Here is a 20,992-nt window from a genome sequence, read left to right on the forward strand (position 1 = left end):
TACTCAAAAAAATCTTACTCTGATCAAGATTAACAGTTCCAACATTTAACATTATTTTTATTAAAACCTATTAAAAAAATTAACCCTTATTTCACCATTTTATTAGTTACTCGGAAATTGACAGTACGTACGAAAAGTTTAAGGTGAGTAAATAAACTAACTGTTATTTATAAAAAAAAAAAAATTTAAAAAGTTAGTTGACCTAGCAAATATAAAAATATGTTTAATTCGTGAATAATAAATAATAATGTAACAATAATATTAAGGATATAAATAAATATAAAATTATATTTATTATTGAAAAATAATAATTTTACATAAGACTTTAATGTTTATCTTATATTTTGCATTGTTTACGAAATAACTTTTGAATAATACGTTACGATGTGTACCTAAAAACTCTATGTTAAGATATATTTTGTAACATGAAGTTTACATAAAAAAAATTATTTTTTCCTCTTTATAATATATTGCCACGTATAACTAATAAAATTATACTTTAAATTATAGCATGTGCCGTGCATATTAATGCGTTGTTTATAATGTTCGTGTTCATTGTGAATATACAATATCCTACAACTTCCTGTGTGAAAAGTTAACTATTAATCGTCTTAAGATAACAATATGCCTAGTAATATAATAATGCAGGATTTTTAATATTTATCCTCTAATCCAGTTTTTCACATCCTTTTTTCATTCACGTTCTCCTAGAACCTAGACTTCTCGTCATTACTTTACATTCCGCCAATTGTCAATTTGTTTATTTTCACATAGGATTGATAAGAAATTATAGAATTAGTTTTAATGGAAAATAAATAAATAATATATATTTTACAATTTAATCCTAATGTGATCTTTTGAGTTTTCTAGTAACACTTAATTTTTGAATTCTGATTCCACTTATAATAGATAAACTCGTAATTCAAAACTTATGAAAATTCTATAACGATACTTATTTTTAATGAACGTGTATGGCGAAAAAGCCTTTTCCATAAACACAGTGTTCGTTATCAAATATATCATAAATAATTTATTAATTCAAATACTTTCGTTTTAAATTTTCCACTACTACCTTTTTCCCCGAGTACCCTCTTATATCTTTTTTATCGTGTATCCCCCGGTTAAGAAACGTTGCTCTAGATGTTATAAAGTGAAAACTATTCACAGAAATACTCAATATAATGATATCATTAATGGAATTGGGTTGTCGGAGATGTTTTTAAATTACACTTATGTACACATCTATAGGAACGAAATGAAGATATGTTATTGTTAGTAATATAGTTATGAAACTCCAGATATTTGACTTCTAGATAAATGTCACTATCAGTAATGATAATATAGTGTGGAATCATTAACAAGTGTTAAAATGAATTTATATGTATATAAAATATGATATAAATATAAATATATAAATATAATTCATAAATATATGTACACTTAATCCATGTCATATATATGTGTTATTGCATGCATTTATGGATCTAACCGTTTTTAAATCTGAACGACATAGATGTTCAATTTCGTTTTTTTATAATAAGAAAAGTATATCAGTAAAATACATATCTAATTTTTTTCTGTCCCTATTTCCCTCTGCCATGTATATAAATCGAATACGCTTTAAATTTAAAATTATAATATTATTTCCCCATAAGCCCGTGACCAGCCAACTATATTTTTATGAAGATGTACATAATACATTATACATATACGCACACACATATCATATATGAAAACGTATTTAAAGAAAAAAAAATAAAGTTAAAACAGTGGCGTGCTACATTCGTATGTACGAATAAACAACTTCCCTCTTTTTAGCAACTACCTATATATTTTTTATTCAGTAAACCTTGATATTACTATAAAAATTTGATTAAAATGATTAACCTTGCAGTTTCAACATATAATTTTATAAGTTACAACCTATAAAAATCATTAGACATCCAAGGTAATTTTACTTTTTCTCGATGGCTTAAAATTTTAAATTTCAAGCCTTGGAAATAGAATACAAAACTTGAATTAAGAGTACTTTGCTCGATAATTTTTTCTTTTTAATTTTTCAGATGTAATCTATAACAAATAACTGAAGTTTTTACGAATATATAGTAATTATAATAATTTATATATAAAAATAATAATAAAATATTATCCTCTTTTGTATAATACCTGCGCACGTATATCACTAAAGTATCGAATTAAAAATATAAATTACTCACGTCACCATTATAAGTTTTCTCATAAGCATATGATCAAAAAAAAAAAAAAAAAAATAGCATGACTACATGTTGTTAAAATCCTTAATTTGAAGGTCATCTAATATAATACTTATTAATCGTCCGAAGATTACCTACAATACACGATTTAACACAATTTAGCCATTGAATAATAATCTAACCGTAATGGTAGTATAGTAATACATATTGAAATTTCATACGCATAATATTGATAAATATTATATCATATTCATAAACATGACCAAGGTCGGATTGGCTCATTGGGATATCGGGAAACTTCCCGGTGAGCCGGTGTCTGTGAGAGCTGCTACGGCCACAGCTAGTTCATCATAAATTGTCAGAAATTATTTTTTTTGTATTTATCAATATTTACTATTTACTAGTTTACTACTTTATCATAATAATTTTAATTTTTAATTTCTTATCAAGGATACAACACATACTTTACTCCTTTTTTTCAATGTATTCCTCTGTTTATTTTTTCTTATTCAATCGTAATTTGTTTGACTTTGTGAATTACCTGATAATAAATTTTTAATAAAAAATAATTAAAAAAATATATTATTATTATAAATATTATTTATATACATAAATAATATAATATAGAGGGACAGTCTAAATAATTTTCCCGAGCCAAAAAATTATGAGTCCATCTCTGAACATGACTTAAGCTGCGTCCACACTATGCCACTGAATGCCATTTGGTACGGCAATTATCAAAGCCACTTGCAATACCATTGTCTACATAGGAATTAGTATTTAGTAATTTAAATGCCGTTTATATGGTAATACGTTTGTTTGATAAATTTTCAGTTTTCTAAATTCTTTCGATATGTATTTCGAAGACGATAAACTAAACGCCGCATGTGCTGTTACAATTATCCAGGGCAAAGAAAAAATTCTCGAACGAAAAAAACGACGATTTTGGGTACGTCTAAGTTTTCGAAATAGAAAATTATATGGAACAAGGATTTTATATTGGATGATCTGAACGAATTAAAAGAAGAATTAGCGAATGAAAATTAGTGATTTTAACGACAGTCAAATCACACCTAGAGCCGTGTGTGGCCAGTTTGCATGTACACACTATTTATTTTCATTAACTTTCTTTTAAGTAGACGAATACTCGAACAATACCTGATAACATATTCCAACGACCACGTCTAAATCATTTTTGGCTTTTCAATTAGCCCTGCCAAATTACATTCAGTGATATAGTGTTGATACAGCTATATTATTTTTATTCATATCCATATTTTATTTGTTACAAATTAATTGTTTTAAAATATTATATATCTAATTAGTGCAAATTAACAATAATTTATTTTTCAATTATTTTAACTGTCTTAATATCTAAAATTAAAATCAAAATTAACACACTGAATGATTTTATCAACTACACCATTAAAATAAATATTATGTTCCCTTTAAACTCTCCCGAGCTTACCTCGGGTTACTTCGTCCAAACATTACTCGAGACAAAACAAAAAAAAGCGTACATTACCCACTCTTTCAATATCTTTAGTTATATATTAATGATCATGCCTCATTTGACTTGTACTAAAAACACCTACACGAAATGGAGTGAGGTGAGATGAAACAAGACGACGGGAGTGAACTAACAAAGTCTGATACTTGCTCTACCTTGTGTCACCTTAGGAAATGTGTGAAGCTAACATTAAAAAATACAATTTGAATTGAGAAATACATTTATTTATAAGCGTACTATTCTTAACAGACAGGTTCTCAAAACGACAAATTAGACATGCAGTAATTACAATTAATTAATGATAAAAGTATTAACATGTATGTACATTCATACAGTTATTACATATTTGTACAATTAACAATTATTTTATTTAATATGAGTAAAAGTATTATAGTATTAAATGTATAGTAAAAAATGACAAAATAATAGTTTCCATCTGTAAATAAATATAGATAATTTGTGATGTTTTCATATAATAATAGTATGTTTCTTTTGACTTTCATAGTTCTATTACGAATTTCTTTTAAAAATATTTTGAAATAAAGCCACATATTTAAATCAAATTTCAAAAAATAAAACACCGTATATTTTCTGATTATCTATATTAATTAAGCAATTGTATGAACGGTTTTATCATCCATTTGAATTGCGTTTAGATTGTCATTGTCCGATTTGAGTGTTAGATCCATAACCAACCTTTGCTGTAGATTTAGTCCAAAATTGCAGCTAAACAATCCTGCCTGTATTCTCGTATATAAATTATAAATATATCAAAAAGATATGGCTACTAACACTACTGACGCATTTTTCAACGGCTTTAGGTAACCATGTAATTGACTCAACTACCTAACGATTACGTTTTGTATAATCAATTGTTATTTATTGAAAATATCACCGCATTGTTTTGTTGGATGCAACTTAATATATATATTTTCCAACCACAAATCACTTGAAATTAATAAAACCACCGTAAAGTATTAATTTTTTTTATACGATTTAAAAATATTTATTCGCTTATATTGATAATTTTTCTTATATGGATACATTTTAGACGACGTCGAAAACAAATGCTTAGAATTGCCTTCAATCATAGTGTAAATCGTCGTCCGTTTATATTGGTTATTTATGGGTTAGTACAGGAACAATCTTTAAATTGTTATTTTTAATTATTGACATAATCAATGCTGTGCTAAATATTAAGCTTCAATAGAACCTAGGGCAATAATAAATGATTTCTCCTTTTGAAAATTATTTATGTCAAAACAACGTCATTAAACTAGTAGTAAATCTTTCACTAATAGTAATACCCACTTATGAAATTATCAGTGAAGCCAGTGGCGTACATACGGGAGGGGAGACCCGAGTTCAAACCCCTTCCAAGGCCAAAAAAAAAAGGAAGAAAATTGTTTTATTATTGATGACGTATAATATATTCGTAGTTTCATTATTACGTTTTGAACTTAAAATATACAACTATACAAATATTATGATAATTAAATAATTATATTGATAGGTGTTTGAAAAGTTTTGTTAACTTTGCTGTTTTTATATTCCAATAGCTATTAATTTACTGTAATGTAAAAGTAAACTGTAAATCGGCAAAAAATTTGTATAAAATAATATCTATTTATAGCAGTTATTTATCTTATTTATCTGTGCAACAAAAAAAAAAAAAAAGATAACGATTAATTTGTTACCCCCCCCCCCCCCCAAAGTAAGATTGAATGTACGCCACTTAATGTAGCTGATAGTTTTGATTAGTGTTTATAAACTTCAACCGTTTTGGACCGTTTGGACAAATGCTTTTTACTGCGAAAATTGTGTGCCCATAAGAATTTTTATCAGTTGCATTTCTACATCAAAAATATTATACATGACGATCATTTTTGTTTTATTTTCTATAAGGATTTCAACCTTAATATAAATATGTTATTAATTATATTATGTATATTTAATTTTAATAGCTCGAAATTTTTACTTAGAACACACATTGGAAATTTTCGAATGTATACATCAAATTCGTTATCTAAAGTTTTGAAAAACTTAAGCTAAATATTCATAATAGTTCGTCAAGAACCGGTGGTTGTCGCACTTGAAACAATAATTTATTATTTAAGAAACTTCGGTACTCGGAGTAAATAGTAGGTAAGTGTGGGTAAATCAAAATAATTTTACCGAAATGCAAAAGCCGTGTATTTTTCATTTTACTATGATATACATATTATTGTGTTGTTCCTTAAACTTTTCATAGTCCGACTTTGAACTCGTACACTTGTTATGGCATAATGGGCCGAGATATATTGGCCATTGGGTTAATGCTGTTCACAGGTTCTAAAATCTTGTACTCAAATCGAGATCATTACAAGGTAAGGTTGCCATACGTCCCGAAAAACTAGGATTGTCACCGGTTTTGGACTTCGTGTCTCGATGTTTATATGTTTATACGTCTATATATCCTGGTTTAGATAATAATTGTCTAATTATTAGAGGAAATATAGGATTGTTTAATTTTTAATTTTAACAATTTTATCTGACATTTTTAATCGTAATCTATTAACAATTTATGACAAAAACATAATTTGTAATTTACACTTATAAATATACAGAGTGTTGCACGATAAATGTATCAAACACCTCAGATGCAACAAAAAAAGTCCTTATGACCATTATCGAGTTCTCAATAATAAGGGAGATATTTCGATTTTTGTGTTTTTTTGATTGAACGCTAGTTTCATTTATAATAATGTTCATATTTGCTGAACCGTTAGTTCTAAAATAAATTTGAATACACCACTGAAAAGCTCATAAAACTAAAATTAAGAGAACATACATTTCAAGGTTCCTACCTAATTTTTTAGGTTAAAGAAATAATACAAATCTTTTAAAACTTCAAATTGTCGAAATTTTAATAAATTTCAATTTTATTTAACAACAATTAATTTCTAAGACAGGAGGTGTACATTTCACAAAAACTTCAAAATGTTATAAGCTTTGGAACGGTATACTCCATTTTTTCATTAACCTATTTGAAAGAGCAACTATTCCACCTTGTGTGTGGAAAAACAAAAATAAATTTTTAGCAATTAATACATGATAAACTGACAGTAAAAACTGATCATGCCGATTTACTACGTTTATTTAAAGCATTCGATAACAATCAAGAATTGTTATTTAACTGTCATAACTTTTTATTTATATGTAAATTTTGGTGGTAATTATTATTATCTTAATTTATTGTATAGTCGTCGAATTTAATGTATAGTCATTGAAATGTTATTAACATGTTTTATTATTTGTCGACCATGGTGTTCAAATTTTAATACACTTCTTGTAAGAGGTTCTTATGTAGTGTTTGTTTTTGTATTATCCGTTATGCTTTCTTATTCAAATGCCGAACTTCAGACTTGAATTTTATTTATGGTTTGTGTAATGGATATACTCGAGCCTCTCAAAGAGAGTACAAAAATCGTTTTCCTGGTCGGCGTGTTCCTGCCCTAGCCATGTTCAGTAGAATACACCAAGCTCTGAGAAAGCGAGGTACTTTTAGATGGTCTTTAAGGGAAGGTTTACATAATACAGATTTGGAGAGGGAAATTTTAGATGAAGTAAATTGAGATCCAGAAACTAGTACACGTGTTCTTACTCGTCAATTTGGTGTTCATCATTCGACTGTTTGGAGAACTATTAATAGAGCAGGTATATACCCATATCATTTTTTAAGAGTTCATGGTTTAAAGAACACAGATCATCAACAACGTGTTCAGTTCTGTAGTGGCTACTTCATAATGAAGTTGAGGAATTTGATTTTCTTCAAAATAATATTTGGACAAATGAGAGTATACTTACAAGGGAAGACGTGTTTAATGTTCATAATAAACATCATTATACTCAGGAAAATCTACGCTTGGTACGTCAACAACGTTTTCAACGCAGATTTTTGATCAATGTATGGATGGGCGTCATCGGTGGTGTGTTAATTGGTCCATTTTTAGAACTTCCTCGGACGGTGGGTGGAAATACATACCTAAATTTTCTTCAAAATGAACTACCTGGATTGCTTGAGAACATACCTTTAGAAGTCAGGAGGCACATAATTTACCAACATGATGGGGCCCAACCACATTTCTTAAGAGCAGAGAGACAGCACTTAAATTAAACATTTACTTCTTGGATCAGCAGAGGAGACACAATTCCCATGGCTTCCGAGATCTCCAGACTTAACTTCTTTGGATTTTTTCATCCTCAAAGAATATAAGGATACCTCAAAGAACAAGTCTATCACCTGGAAATCGATTCTGAAGCAAATAATTCTTCAAGCTGCTATTGAAATGCGGAGAATAATGACAGCAGGAGTAAATGGAAATAATGTATGTGAAAGATGACGTGCTTATTTAAGGCAAAACGGTGGACACTTTCAACATCTTTTGTAATAAACTTATATGTACAAGCTAATTTTAAATTTCATGAAATAAAATTTACATCAGTTTACCAAATTTTAGCGGTTTTGTATTTATCAACTAGAATTAGTTTTCGTTTTTCCACACAAAAATGGAATAGCGGCCCCTACAAATATTTTAATAAAAAAATGGAGTAGACCGTTCCAAAACTTATAACATTTTGAAGTTTTTGTGAAATTTGCTCCTCCCTGTCTTAGAAATTAAAGAAGGGGGACTCTGTTTGCTTGAAAAAAAATTGCGTCCCCGAAACTTATTAAGCGTTATAATTATAATGTATTAATAGTAGGGGGACGCTAAAATTTCTAAAAATTAGAAAGGATACTCCGTCCCCCTATGTCCCCCCACAAGTCGAGCACTGCTTATTATTGAGAACTGATTAATGGTCATAAGGACTTTTTTTGTTGCATCTGCGATGTTTAAGTACCTCTTGAAGTTTGATACATTTATCGTGCAACACTCTGTATAATGTATTTTATTTTACATAAATATTTTCAAATATTATATTGCCGGCCATTTATGGTCCTCTCAGTATATTAAAAGTTATATAAAAAGTATATTATTCAATTATGTGTTTGTTTTGTCCCGGTTTCGCTTTAACATATGGCAACCCTAGTACAAGGTTCATTACTAAGTTGTCACACCACGTGACCACGGTTGTCGCTAACGATAATGCATTGAGAAGATACCAATGATATCAATTCTCGCTAAAGTGAGCCTCACACGATCAGTAATACTGACAGTTTTATTGATCGTGTGAGGTAAGTACTAATGTACTGTCAGTATGAAAAACAAATAGGTACTGTCAATATTTTAACTGACAGTAATACTGATAGTGTGAGGCTCGCTTAAGACGATATCGAATAGGTTATCATTTTCGTGTGTTTAGTAGCGGTAAAGGTTGGCTAGACTGATGGTAACGGCATCGGCCCACCGCTGCCGCGGCATCCACACGTAATCAGAAACCTAACCTTTAAAAATAAGTTTCTAATGTTGTCTTTTTTTTCTTAAGCTTTATATTTCGACTTACTAAGTCGTCCCATTATTGCATTTTCCGATTTTGTCATCTTAACTTTTTTCAATTGACTTCAAGCAACCCATTCGTGTACCATGGCCAAGAAAAAAGATTCCGAGAAGCACGAAGATGGTCAAAAAGGGAAATACAATAAGGACGATGCTGAGGCCAACGAATTGGAAAATTTTGTAGACGACATAAGCGACGAAGGTAATACCGAAATACTCTTATATAAAGGCGTCGGTATACAATCAATAACGTTGAGTACAATTCATTAATGATTCCTAGAGTTGCTTGAGGACGTACTTCAGAGGAAACCTAAAGTATCTGATGGTGTTGATACGGTCATTATTGTTGACGGTGTTCCCCAAGTCAATCCAGAACGTTTTGACAAGCTTAAGCAAGTAATAACGAAAATATTCGCACAGTTTGGAAAGATCACTAGTGATTACTATCCAAAAACTGAGAATGGTCATACCAAAGGGTACATATTTTTTTAAATTATAATTGTATTTCTTAAATTCCTTATTATTTACTTTTATTTTAAACTATTAGATACATATTTATTGAGTATGAAAAACATGAAAGTGCATTAGAAGCTGTTACACAAGCTAATAATTACAAACTTGATAAGCAACATACATTTTTAATCAATTTATTCTCGGACTATAAAAAGTAAGTTATTAATTTTAATTTATATTTTGCTATTAATGTCAACTCTTGTATTCCATCTATGACTAATAATCAAATGATGTTTAATTTTGAATATGTATTACTGTTAACTAAATATATTATTAAGGTATAATGATATTCCTGAAAAATGGGAACCGCCAACTCCACAGCCATTCCCAGAAAGACCTAATCTACAATATTTCTTGATGGAACCTGATGCTTTTGATCAATACTACGTATATAATGTAAACAATCACATTGAAGTTTGGTTAAACAGCAATCCACAACCAACAAAATTAGTTGAACGTGAAGTAAGTTAATTGTTTATTTTTTTCTAGTTTATTAATTAAAATTTATTTTATTTTAAAGAAATGGACTGAATCTTTAATTATGTGGTCACCTCTTGGAACTTATTTGGCAACACTTCACAAACAAGGTGTTGTCCTTTGGGGTGGACCAAATTTCACAAATGTTTTAAAGCTCTCTCATCGTAATGTTCAATTCGTTGATTTTTCTCCATGTGAACAGTAAATTATTTGTATAAATACAATACAAAATTAAATTCACCGTTAAAATCCATGTACTCTTTATTTAGATATTTAGTGGCATATGCTCCATTAGACAATGGTGAACAAAAGTTAACCATTTTTGATATTCGTACTGGAGCAGAAAAGCGATCATTTATTTCAGATGCTCCCATGGGTGGACCTGTACCAATACTACGATGGTCTAAGGATGATAAATATTTTGCTCGAATTGGACATAATACTTTAAGTGTTTATGAAACTCCTGTAAGTATTTGAAAATCAAAAAGATGTTTTACACAAATTAAAAATGTTAATTGTTTGTAGTCTTTTGGTTTACTGGATAAGAAAAGTATAACAGTTAATGGTATTAGAGATTTCAGTTGGTCTCCTAGGAATAATGTGCTTGCTTATTGGGTTGCAGAAGACAAAGATGTTCCAGCTCGTGTAGTACTTTTAGAAATACCCAGGTAAATACAAATTTGAATTAAAATATTGCTCTTTTAAGTTTTGGTTATCTTAGCTTAAATTATATATTAATGATTTTAGTCGCAAGGAAATTCGTGCCAACAATTTATTCAATGTAGCCGACTGTAAAATTCATTGGCAAAAAGCTGGTGACTATTTGTGTGTCAAAGTCGATCGATATGCAAAAATTAAACGTGAAAAGGGAGATGTAAAGTACAGTGTAAGAATTAATCTTATTTATTTTCCATATATATAACAATTTGATGATTTGAAATTGTATAGTTAAATATATTTTATAGGGTATGTACTACAATTTTGAAATATTCCATATGAGAGAAAAGAACATACCTGTGGATAGTGTAGAAATTAAAGAACCAATTCATGCATTTGCTTGGGAACCTATTGGTTCAAAGTTTGCTATTATTCACGGTGAACCTAGCAATAATAGTGTTAGTTTTTATAATGTAAAATCTGGTCAAGCTCCAATTTTATTAAGTATGTTAATTTATTTAAACTTGGTATTATTTAAAAATATACAATTGCTTTTTTATATTATAGTATTTTTAACTTTTTAATTAATAATTTGTAATATTTTTTTCTTTAGAGAAATTAGACAAACATTTCTGCAGTCATTTGTTTTGGTCGCCTGCTGGGCAATATATTGTTATTGCTGAAATCCGTGATTCTGGAGCTTTGGAATTTGTGGATACAGCAGACTTTACTACCATGTGTTCTACAGAACATTATAAAGCGACTGACATTGAATGGGATCCCACTGGAAGATTTGTTGCTACTGGTGTAAGCTCATGGAAGACTAAGGTATGAAAATATATTTTTGAAAAATACTTATAGTTAAATTTTGTAAAATATATTGTTGAATTTCAAATGTATTAAATAATCTTAAAATTAAATATTTCTTAAAATGTCATTTAATCTTTTATAAGTTCATTATCATATATGAATAGGATTTCATTGAAGTATCTAAATTGTATTTTATATTTTAAAAAGTAAAAATATCCTTATTTTCTTATTTAATCATGCCAATATATATTAATAGGGAGACACTGGCTATTGGATATGGTCATTCCAAGGCAGAATATTAAATAGATTCAATACAAATACCTACTGTCACATGCAATGGAGACCTAGGCCTCCTACCCTATTAAGTGCCAAGCAACAAAAGGATATCAAGAAGAGTTTGAAAAAATACACATCTCAATTTGAAACTAAAGATAAAATGAGAATGTCCAAAGCATCTAAGGTTTTATTGATGAGATTATTTTTTATTGATTAAATTTATTCTAAATTTTTTTTTTTTTATTATTATTTATAAATAGGAAGTTATTGATAAACGTCGTAAATTAATCAAAGAATTTGAAGAATACCGCAGCAAACGTTTAGCTGATTGGAATAAACAAAAGGCTGAAAGAATGTCTTTAAGAAAACGTAAGTCACTTTTTTTTAATAAGATAAAAAAAATAATTTTAGTATTACATAGCATACATATTATTACCTGTTTAATAAAAAAAAAAAATCATATATAAGACTATAACCCCATGTATATGAATATTTAGTACTTGTTTGATTTTGCACTATTTAAAATTTATCATCCTGTTAAAGGTATATTTATAGTTAATTCATTATATCACTAACTTGGTTAATTTCTTTCGTTTCTACACTGTGTCTTCCTTCGTAATAGGTGATTTATTTTATTAAATAAGAAATTTATATTTTACACAATATATGATGTTTGTATATTCAAACTTCATCATTTCTTAATTTGCAGGGATTAATGAAAAAATGGAATATTAATTATATATTAATATATAATTTCTATATAGTTCATGATGTAGTATGATATAGTATCCCCATTAATATATTATTTTCACTAAAGATTGTATTTATTTATTGTGACACTAAACAACCAAATACTGAGTATATATTAAAATTAAAAAATGATTATTGTTTGTTTTATTACAGATATTGATACTGATGAATTAGATTCTGACCGTAAGAATGTTGAAGAAGAAAAGGTCGAATTTTTAGTTAAAGAAGAAGTAACTGTAATTGAGTAAGCATTTTTGAATGATTTGATGAAACAAAATAATTGAATTGTTTTTTTTTCTTTTTTGTATTTGGATAAAACAATAAATATAATTTTGATCATTTTGTTTTTTTATAAAGCTATATGTTATGGCCATCATAATTCTTCATATTCTTAATATTATATTCTGTAAATTAGCTTTCAATATAAATTTTAAATACAGAAGAAAAATAGGTTATTGTCTAGTAGGGTGTGTTAAAGTTATATTTTCTGTAATAAAATCTGTTTTTTTTTCAAATACCAATTTATATGTTAATAGTTTTATTTATTTCATAAATACACACATTCAAAAAATGATTATACTACATGCTTGTATCATAATTATTATTAATAAATATCACAATTGCCAACTAAATATATTTATTATACAATGGTAGTCATAGATAGTAAGTAATAACACAAAATATTGATTAGTGAGACATTAAAAAAAATCAAGTGAAATTTTAAATTCAAAATATTTATATTTACCACAAATACATATATTTTATCATAGAAAATCAACAACTAATTTAAGTAAATAATTAAATACATTAAAATATTAATATATATCCTATGTGCATATGGATCATCTTGTATTTTATAATATTTTTAGACATATTTTTTAATTAATAAAATTACATTTAATGATGTATATGGTTTTTAATTGATTTTAACTCGTACTTTTATATGAAATTATATTAAAACAAATTAACTATTTACAGTTATTACTTCTGTTAGTATGATTTAAATAATAAAATAATACAATACATATTATTGTGCGTTTATTTAATAAAGTTAGAACAGAAAAACAATAAAGATAAATATTACTTCTTTTGATAAAATTAAGATATACTTGATCATTCATGTTTTTTTTTTTTTTTTTTTAATCCTAAACAGAAATGGCAATAAAACAATAATATTACATAACCTCATTAAAAGCAATCTAGTTTTAAATTTAATTTATTATTTTTGCATTGTAAATATTAAAAAAAAATTACTATTAATAGTTAATTGGTATTTAGATTATAAGATACATTTTGAAGACAAAGATTTAAATAAATGGGAAGACTAATACAGTTATAAATTATAATATTAATGAATATATTTTTATATTTATGTATACAATCACAAAACTGTGTCAGCTATGTGGAATATATGAAAGGTTTTTCTAGTTAAAATTAACAAAGGAAAATCAAATAACTAACATAATTGAAGTATATCTATATATACATTTAATTTAATTAAATATTTAAAATATTAGAAATAGTTTATAAATTATTATTCAAAACAATACTGTCTACATTAAATACATCTAAATAATAGTAATATTTTTAATTTCTGAATAATTATAAAAATCCAATCATTTTTCACTATTTTTTTGATATTTCATATGATAAATCAAAATGATTTGATTACTTTTTCTAAATTTACAGTTATTTTTTTTTAATGAAATACATTGATTATTGAAAACTACGAATTAATGATTAAGAAAATTATGAAATATATTTGATTTTAAGTAAATAAAATAGTGAGTTATTGAAATAAGTACATCCCAGAACAGACTTTTGACTATTAATTAAAAACTAAAATTATAGCTCCAAAAATGGAATACCAATAATTGTATTAGATTTTATAAGAATCAGTGTTGGCTTATGTTAAATTTTTCTGATTAATATTCAAAATACGGATTTCTAATAATAAACTTATCATGTGAAAAAATCATTTGGATAACATTTTAATCCAACTGTTTTTATTAATCTTTAACTATAGAGACCTTCAAAAAGAGTTATATGCTTTTTAATAATTTTTGTACAATACTTCTAAAACTTATATTCAATAATAATATTAAAACAAATAAATTGGTTTGGATGTTACATTTGGCATATAATATAACATGTAAAATAAAACAAAATTAATTGGTAAAACGTCTAAGTAATACTTATCCATTTAAATCATTATTGAATACAATTTTAACATTTTTCTTTTCATTGAGATCACAAATAAAAATTTGAATAAAAAAAATAAAATGTCTTAATTAAATATTTAAAATTGTTCCTAGTGTTAAAATATAATATGACTAAAATTTGTTTATTCTAATCCTCAATAGGTAATACTCATTATATAGTCAAAAATTATAACTGACAAAAAATATATAAATATGAAACAGATGATTTCATATTTTGATATAATTTGTAAAACAAATTTAGTATAAACCAATATTTTTGTAGGTCAGTTAAGTTATTACCATCAAATAATCAGGTTTCTGGTAAGAAATTCTTGATGATAATATTGTACTGTTTCAATTGAATACCCCTCTAGTTATGTTTAACAAATCATTTAACAGAATAATTAAGCACAATAATGTTATCACTTTTGGTTGCTTCTTTAGACATACTAACTATAGCTTCCTCATACGATGGAGGTGGTAAGTCATCATTATCATTATGACTGCCAATCAGTTGCTCATATGATGGAGGCAAAGTAAGTTCACTAACTGTACGTATTGGCAAGGAATACTGTTGAGTGTCTGTCAACTGTGCTTGTTGAGATCGAATGTCCTGAAAGAACAGGATTTTTTTTTGATTTTTGCAACAAAGGCAATAGAAAAATTACCGCAAAATTTTTATATTAATAGTAGTTACTTCTATCTGTTGAAGTCTGCGCAGATATAAGACGTTTCTAATTCCAATCATAACAGCAGAACAGATGCACAGCAAACCAACAATCCACATATGGCCCAGATTGGCGAACACGGTGTCAAGAGCGAACGCTCCCAACGAGAACACTAAAATGATGGTGCCCAACGTGAACAAGAAGACGGATATTAAAAAGCAGGAATATGTGGTGCAGTCGCAGTAGCTGCTCGACCGACTCATATCCTCAGTTATGTGCACCCGCTCCCACATATAGTATGCTTCCATTTCAAACGCATTCTCAGACTCGACTGTAGTTGAACGAAAATCGAACCATTCCGAACAATTATTATTGTTCGTGGTCGTATTTACGTTCAACCGAGTTTTTGTTATTTTTAATGTTGTCACCACTCACTGTGATTATCTTCTTTTGTTATCAATTTCTATATTGTTATTTTTTCTTTTTATCACATAGGATATGTATATAATAATAGTTTATATGTATCCGTGCATATGATCATCATGGATAAAATTAATTTTGTCTGCGATCTATAATTTAAAATTCCATAACATTCCTATTACCATCGGAGACGGCGCGAGGGGGTGGGCAATAGGGGCAGTTGCCCGGGGCCCCATGCCTTAAATTATAATTAAGGCCCCGTGGTTCTGATTTAACTGAACTTAAAATATTTTATTTATATAAATTATAAGACCCAACATTAATTTTGCCCAGGGCCTCGCAAACTATAGCACCGTCACTAATTACCAGAAGCGTGTCCATGGGTAGTAAGAATAAGCACGTGACTATTCGGTGAACCTTCCCTCCTTCACCAAAATATTCAATATTTTTACAATAATAAATAATCATATTATGTTAATTTACTTCAAAATGTTCGTAAACGGTAAATACACGTATAAAAGTATTAGGAAAATATAATTATTAAGTTAAGTGAAATTATCCCATACAAATTTGTTGTTATTAATAAATACTAATGTGTTATGTACGGCACCCTACCAGTAATGTCTGTGCAAGCTTATGTCTATTACCAAGGCTTATAGATTATATAGAGTATACGTTGAGAATCCTATTAATTTTATACGTGATCTATAACAATGGTGCACAACTTGGATGTCGCCAATAATTTAAAATCAAATAAAAAAAATTGTATGTTATTTTATATAACTTTATATTTCTATAAAACTCTAATGATGTATTTTTTATTTTATTTTTTTATTATTTTAATTAATTAAGTAAAAAAAAATATTAAAATTGCCTAAAATTAACAATTTAATTTATACGAATAACATTTTTGTAAATATGTATATATATATAACACACTTTTAATAATGTTAGTAAGAAGGATCGTCTGATCGAAATTAAACAGTTTGAGAGTCGTGGATCAAAAAAAGATGGGCGCCGCTGATCCATAAAATGAAATTTCATAACGTACCTATTACGCCCTCTTGAAACTAATCGCTGTTATCACTTTCACGGTATTATATTAGCCGACAATATCAATACCTAATCAATTTGTTGGCTAATGTCATTTTTTTTTTCAAGTATCCCAATTGTCTAACAAAAGATTTGCTAATTTTCTGAACCGAACTTTATAGTTATTAGTTTATTTTAATTAAATTAAACATTGTTTTTGATATTTTGCGAGCTGATTTACGTTTCTCAATGGACGATAAGGATGATCGAGAATCTCTTAAAAAATCCTTACCCTTAGTCACAAACATTCAAAGTGTCATCCCGAAGAACAGGTTAGTGCTTGTATCTCAAAAAATTTAAAACAATTATTCGTACTTGTTTCTGAGTATAAAATATTTTATTCTTACTTAGATCAAAAGTTCTAAAGTGGAACGGTTGGGGTTATAAAGATTCAAAATTTAAAGTCACCGACAAAGGGATGATTCGTTTTACAGGCAAAAGGTATGACTTAATTTAATCATGTGTTGATATTCATGTAAAAAACATGTTTTTTCTATGTATGTGTTATTGGATTTGTTGTTACTCGTATCTGGATGAATTGTTTAATTTTAAAATCATAATTATTAATATTGGATTTGATACTTTTTTCTCCAACAGGTACTCTATTGGAGAAACTGATTTGCCTTTTTTTACTCAATGGGTCCAACAAGTATTAAATATTGATCTTACTTTAAGGAATGTGCCTAGAGAAAAGTTTGGTCCTCAAGAGCTTCCACCTCCCAATATACCAATTAGTTAGTATCTCCTTTGTTTAATAATCTAGTTAATTTATTATAATTATAATTTAATTAAATATAATTTATTTTAAATTATGTAGATTTCTTAGATGCCTTAAAAAAAACAAAAATTGATTATACAATAGAAGGTTTAGCCCGACTTACACGTTCTCATGGTCAAACACTGTATGACATTTACTCTCTAAGACATGGTAAATGTTTTCCACGTATATGCGATATTGTAGTGTGGCCTGGTATGTTTTATTTAGTTTTTATTTATTAATGTGTATGTTATACAGAAACAGGATAATTATATTATTGTTTTTATTTAAGTAAATCATGAGAATGTAATAAAAATAGTTGAGCTGGTTAATCAACATAACATTGTACTTATTCCATTTGGCGGGGGAACTAGTGTATCTGGAGCTGTAACTTGCCCTTTAAATGAAAAAAGATGTATAGTTAGTGTAGATACTTCACAAATGGTAACTATTAAAATAGCCAACTGTATAAATACATTATTGTAATTATAAAAATCAACTCAACTTTTGATTAACATTTTCAGAATCATTTATTGTGGTTGGATGAATCAAACTTACTGGTGTGTTTTGAAGCTGGAGTTATTGGTCAAGATTTAGAACGTGAACTAAACAAACGAGGTTATACATGTGGACATGAACCCGACTCATACGAGTTCTCTAGGTATTCATTGAAATAAAAAAAATCGAGTGTAGCCTTTGTAGCAATCATTAAAGTAGTAAGTTTCCTTTTATTTGTATTTAATATTTATTATTACTATCATTTTTTACTTGTGTTATTTTATTGTGTGTTACCTGTATTTTTGAATTTGGTTTTATTATTTTATTTTTATTATTTTTAGTATTGAAGCTTGTATTTATAATTTTTTTATTTTTCCATGTTTATAATAACTGATATTTTTGGGCGTCGCTGAATTAATAATTATATTTTCTATTATTTTTAGAATCTTTTAAATGTAATATATTTTCTGTAAAATAGTTTAGGTGGTTGGGTTGCGACTAGAGCATCAGGCATGAAAAAAAATGTTTATGGAAATATTGAAGATTTAGTAATTGATGCAAAAATGGTCACATCTAGAGGAGTCATTCATAAAAATAGTAAAGTCCCAAGAATGTCTAGTGGGCCAGATTTTCAACAAATTATTTTAGGATCGGAAGGTTTATTATTAATCATTCTTTTTATTTTATTGTAATTGCTTATTTTTTTTTTTTTTTTTTTTGCAGGTACATTAGGAATAATTACTGAAGTGACTTTAAAAATTCGACCACTTCCAGACTGTCGAGTTTATGATTCTGTAGTTTTTCCTGACTTTGAGTCTGGAGTAAAATGTATGAGAGAAGTAGCCAAACAAGTATATTTCTAATTTTTATTTTAAAATTTAAGTAGTTCTATTTAATAATCATACTTAAATTGGTAGCGATGTCAACCAGTGTCTATTCGATTAATGGATAATACACAATTTCGATTTGGTCAAGCTTTACGTCCTGTTGAGAATACTTACCGAAATGTGTTAGACTCTTTTAAAAAAACTTATTTAACTCGTGTGTATGGTTTTCGATTAGATTCAATATGTGTCATGACACTTCTCTTTGAAGGTGATTTAATCTTGTTACTTTCTATCTTATAAAACAGTATAATTTAAAGATTTTATTACTTATGTTTAGGTAAAAAATCAGATGTGATGTCACATAAAAATTGCATTGCTAAAATAGCTGTATCTTTTGGAGGTGTCACTGCAGGAGAAAGAAATGGAGAACGAGGGTATATGCTGACTTTTGTTATAGCTTATATACGTGTAAGAAATATTAAACTTTCTGTGGTGTTTTTAAAAAATATTAGGATTTATTTGATTATAAAAATCATTGATATAAATAAATTTTTAAATGTTAGTCTAACTTAGAACTATGTCAAAATTGCATAAGTTGAATGACCTGCAAATCTTATTATAAAAATTTTCTTTATTTACTATTGTTTAAACTTTAAATAAAATATTTAACATTTTTATTAGTTTCATTCTCTGATTTATCAAACTAACCAAAAAACTTTATGCAAACACATCTATTCTGATTTATTCTCCATGACAAAATGTATAAAAATTTTGAGAACTTATATATTTTGATGTATAAGTTGTAATGTACAATTAAAACAAATACTAACTCATGGCTTTAACCTGTTATCTATTTTTTATATAGATATGTGTTATTACCTTTACATTAATTATTCATTTAAATAATAATTTGTCCTGGTATTTTTTTTACACCTCATATTTAATTCTTAGACCTTAAAAATTTTAATAAAAAAATTATATAGGATTTAGCATTAGAATACAGAGTTGTAGCAGAATCATTTGAAACATCAGTTTCTTGGGATAAGACTCTTAGCTTATGTGATAATGTTAAAAGAACTGTGGCAAATGAATGTAATAGTAAGTGAAAAATTTTATTTAATTTTTTGGTTAATTTGTTAATATGTTTTTGATCTTTTAGAACTCAATATCAAGTATTATTTAATTAGCTGCCGTGTAACACAAACATATGATTCTGGTTGTTGTGTTTATTTTTATTTTGGTTTTAATTGGACCGGATTAGATGATCCAGTATCAACTTACCATCATATTGAAACAATAGCACGTGACACTATTATGGCTTCTGGTGGGTCAATATCTCATCATCATGGTGTGGGAAAACTTAGAGCTCATTGGTATGAAAAACACATGTCCAATACATTATTATCACTTTACAATGCATCTAAAAAAGTTTTAGACCCAAATAATGTTTTTGCTAATGGTAATCTCATAAATTTTCCACTGTCCAAAATATGAACAGCTTTGAAAAATCTAGTCACATTTTAGAGTAAATTTTTGAAAGTTATAAAATAAAAGGTAATTTTTATAAACAAATTATGAAATTTTTATTATTTGTTGTTTATCTTTTTAAAATAATATGACTCAGTAAATAATATATAATATATATTTATCTAATTTATTACATTTTTATTGTAAAATATACAGTCTATACAAAAATGTGCAATAAGAATATTTAAGAAGAAATTATCATAGGGATGAAAGCCTTAAATAACTGAAGCAAATTTTAGAATGCAGTTTTAAAAAATCATCTCAAACATGACTTCTAGAACATATATATATATATATATATATATATATATATATATAG

General features: G+C 27.3%; 3 protein-coding genes across 3 annotated transcripts; 2 read left to right on the top strand and 1 right to left on the bottom strand.

The window, feature by feature from the left end:
* The first annotated feature begins 9,138 nt into the window (after nucleotides 1-9,138).
* Nucleotides 9,139-13,022, top strand: LOC112689536 (eukaryotic translation initiation factor 3 subunit B). Its single transcript, XM_025563292.1, has 13 exons — nucleotides 9,139-9,402; nucleotides 9,481-9,676; nucleotides 9,748-9,867; nucleotides 9,992-10,175; nucleotides 10,234-10,391; nucleotides 10,460-10,655; nucleotides 10,716-10,858; nucleotides 10,938-11,076; nucleotides 11,156-11,351; nucleotides 11,461-11,675; nucleotides 11,914-12,117; nucleotides 12,194-12,302; nucleotides 12,837-13,022. The coding sequence occupies exons 1-13, from the start codon at nucleotides 9,288-9,290 to the stop codon at nucleotides 12,929-12,931; spliced, it is 2,070 nt and encodes a 689-aa protein (XP_025419077.1). The 5' UTR covers nucleotides 9,139-9,287; the 3' UTR covers nucleotides 12,932-13,022.
* Nucleotides 13,023-14,960: 1,938 nt separating this feature from the next.
* Nucleotides 14,961-16,020, bottom strand: LOC112689518. The gene is made up of 2 exons (XM_025563272.1): nucleotides 15,582-16,020; nucleotides 14,961-15,497 (listed from the first exon to the last, which is right to left on the bottom strand). Exons 1-2 carry the CDS (start codon nucleotides 15,858-15,860, stop codon nucleotides 15,273-15,275), a joined length of 504 nt encoding a protein of 167 aa, XP_025419057.1. The 5' UTR covers nucleotides 15,861-16,020; the 3' UTR covers nucleotides 14,961-15,272.
* An 881-nt stretch (nucleotides 16,021-16,901) lies between these two features.
* LOC112689505 (alkyldihydroxyacetonephosphate synthase) lies at nucleotides 16,902-20,721 on the top strand. Its single transcript, XM_025563245.1, has 12 exons — nucleotides 16,902-17,336; nucleotides 17,416-17,505; nucleotides 17,662-17,798; nucleotides 17,882-18,034; nucleotides 18,114-18,265; nucleotides 18,346-18,482; nucleotides 18,798-18,976; nucleotides 19,043-19,170; nucleotides 19,237-19,414; nucleotides 19,484-19,614; nucleotides 20,130-20,244; nucleotides 20,306-20,721. The coding sequence occupies exons 1-12, from the start codon at nucleotides 17,254-17,256 to the stop codon at nucleotides 20,638-20,640; spliced, it is 1,818 nt and encodes a 605-aa protein (XP_025419030.1). The 5' UTR covers nucleotides 16,902-17,253; the 3' UTR covers nucleotides 20,641-20,721.
* The last annotated feature ends 271 nt before the right edge of the window (nucleotides 20,722-20,992 follow it).

Source organism: Sipha flava, unplaced genomic scaffold (assembly GCF_003268045.1).
Source record: "Sipha flava isolate LNK unplaced genomic scaffold, YSA_version1 44_pilon_pilon, whole genome shotgun sequence".
NCBI lineage: Eukaryota > Metazoa > Arthropoda > Insecta > Hemiptera > Aphididae > Sipha > Sipha flava.

Coding starts and splice junctions, on each gene's coding strand:
- LOC112689536 (XM_025563292.1), top strand. CDS start 9,288: ATGGCCAAGAAAAAAGATTCCGAGAAGCACGAAGATGGTCAAAAAGGG. Junction 9,677..9,747: donor GAGAATGGTCATACCAAAGG/GTACATATTTTT, acceptor TTAAACTATTAG/ATACATATTTATTGAGTATG. Junction 10,859..10,937: donor GTACTTTTAGAAATACCCAG/GTAAATACAAAT, acceptor TAATGATTTTAG/TCGCAAGGAAATTCGTGCCA.
- LOC112689518 (XM_025563272.1), bottom strand. CDS start 15,860: ATGGAAGCATACTATATGTGGGAGCGGGTGCACATAACTGAGGATATG. Junction 15,498..15,581: donor GCAGACTTCAACAGATAGAA/GTAACTACTATT, acceptor CTGTTCTTTCAG/GACATTCGATCTCAACAAGC.
- LOC112689505 (XM_025563245.1), top strand. CDS start 17,254: ATGGACGATAAGGATGATCGAGAATCTCTTAAAAAATCCTTACCCTTA. Junction 18,035..18,113: donor CGATATTGTAGTGTGGCCTG/GTATGTTTTATT, acceptor TTTTTATTTAAG/TAAATCATGAGAATGTAATA. Junction 19,171..19,236: donor TGAGAGAAGTAGCCAAACAA/GTATATTTCTAA, acceptor TTAAATTGGTAG/CGATGTCAACCAGTGTCTAT.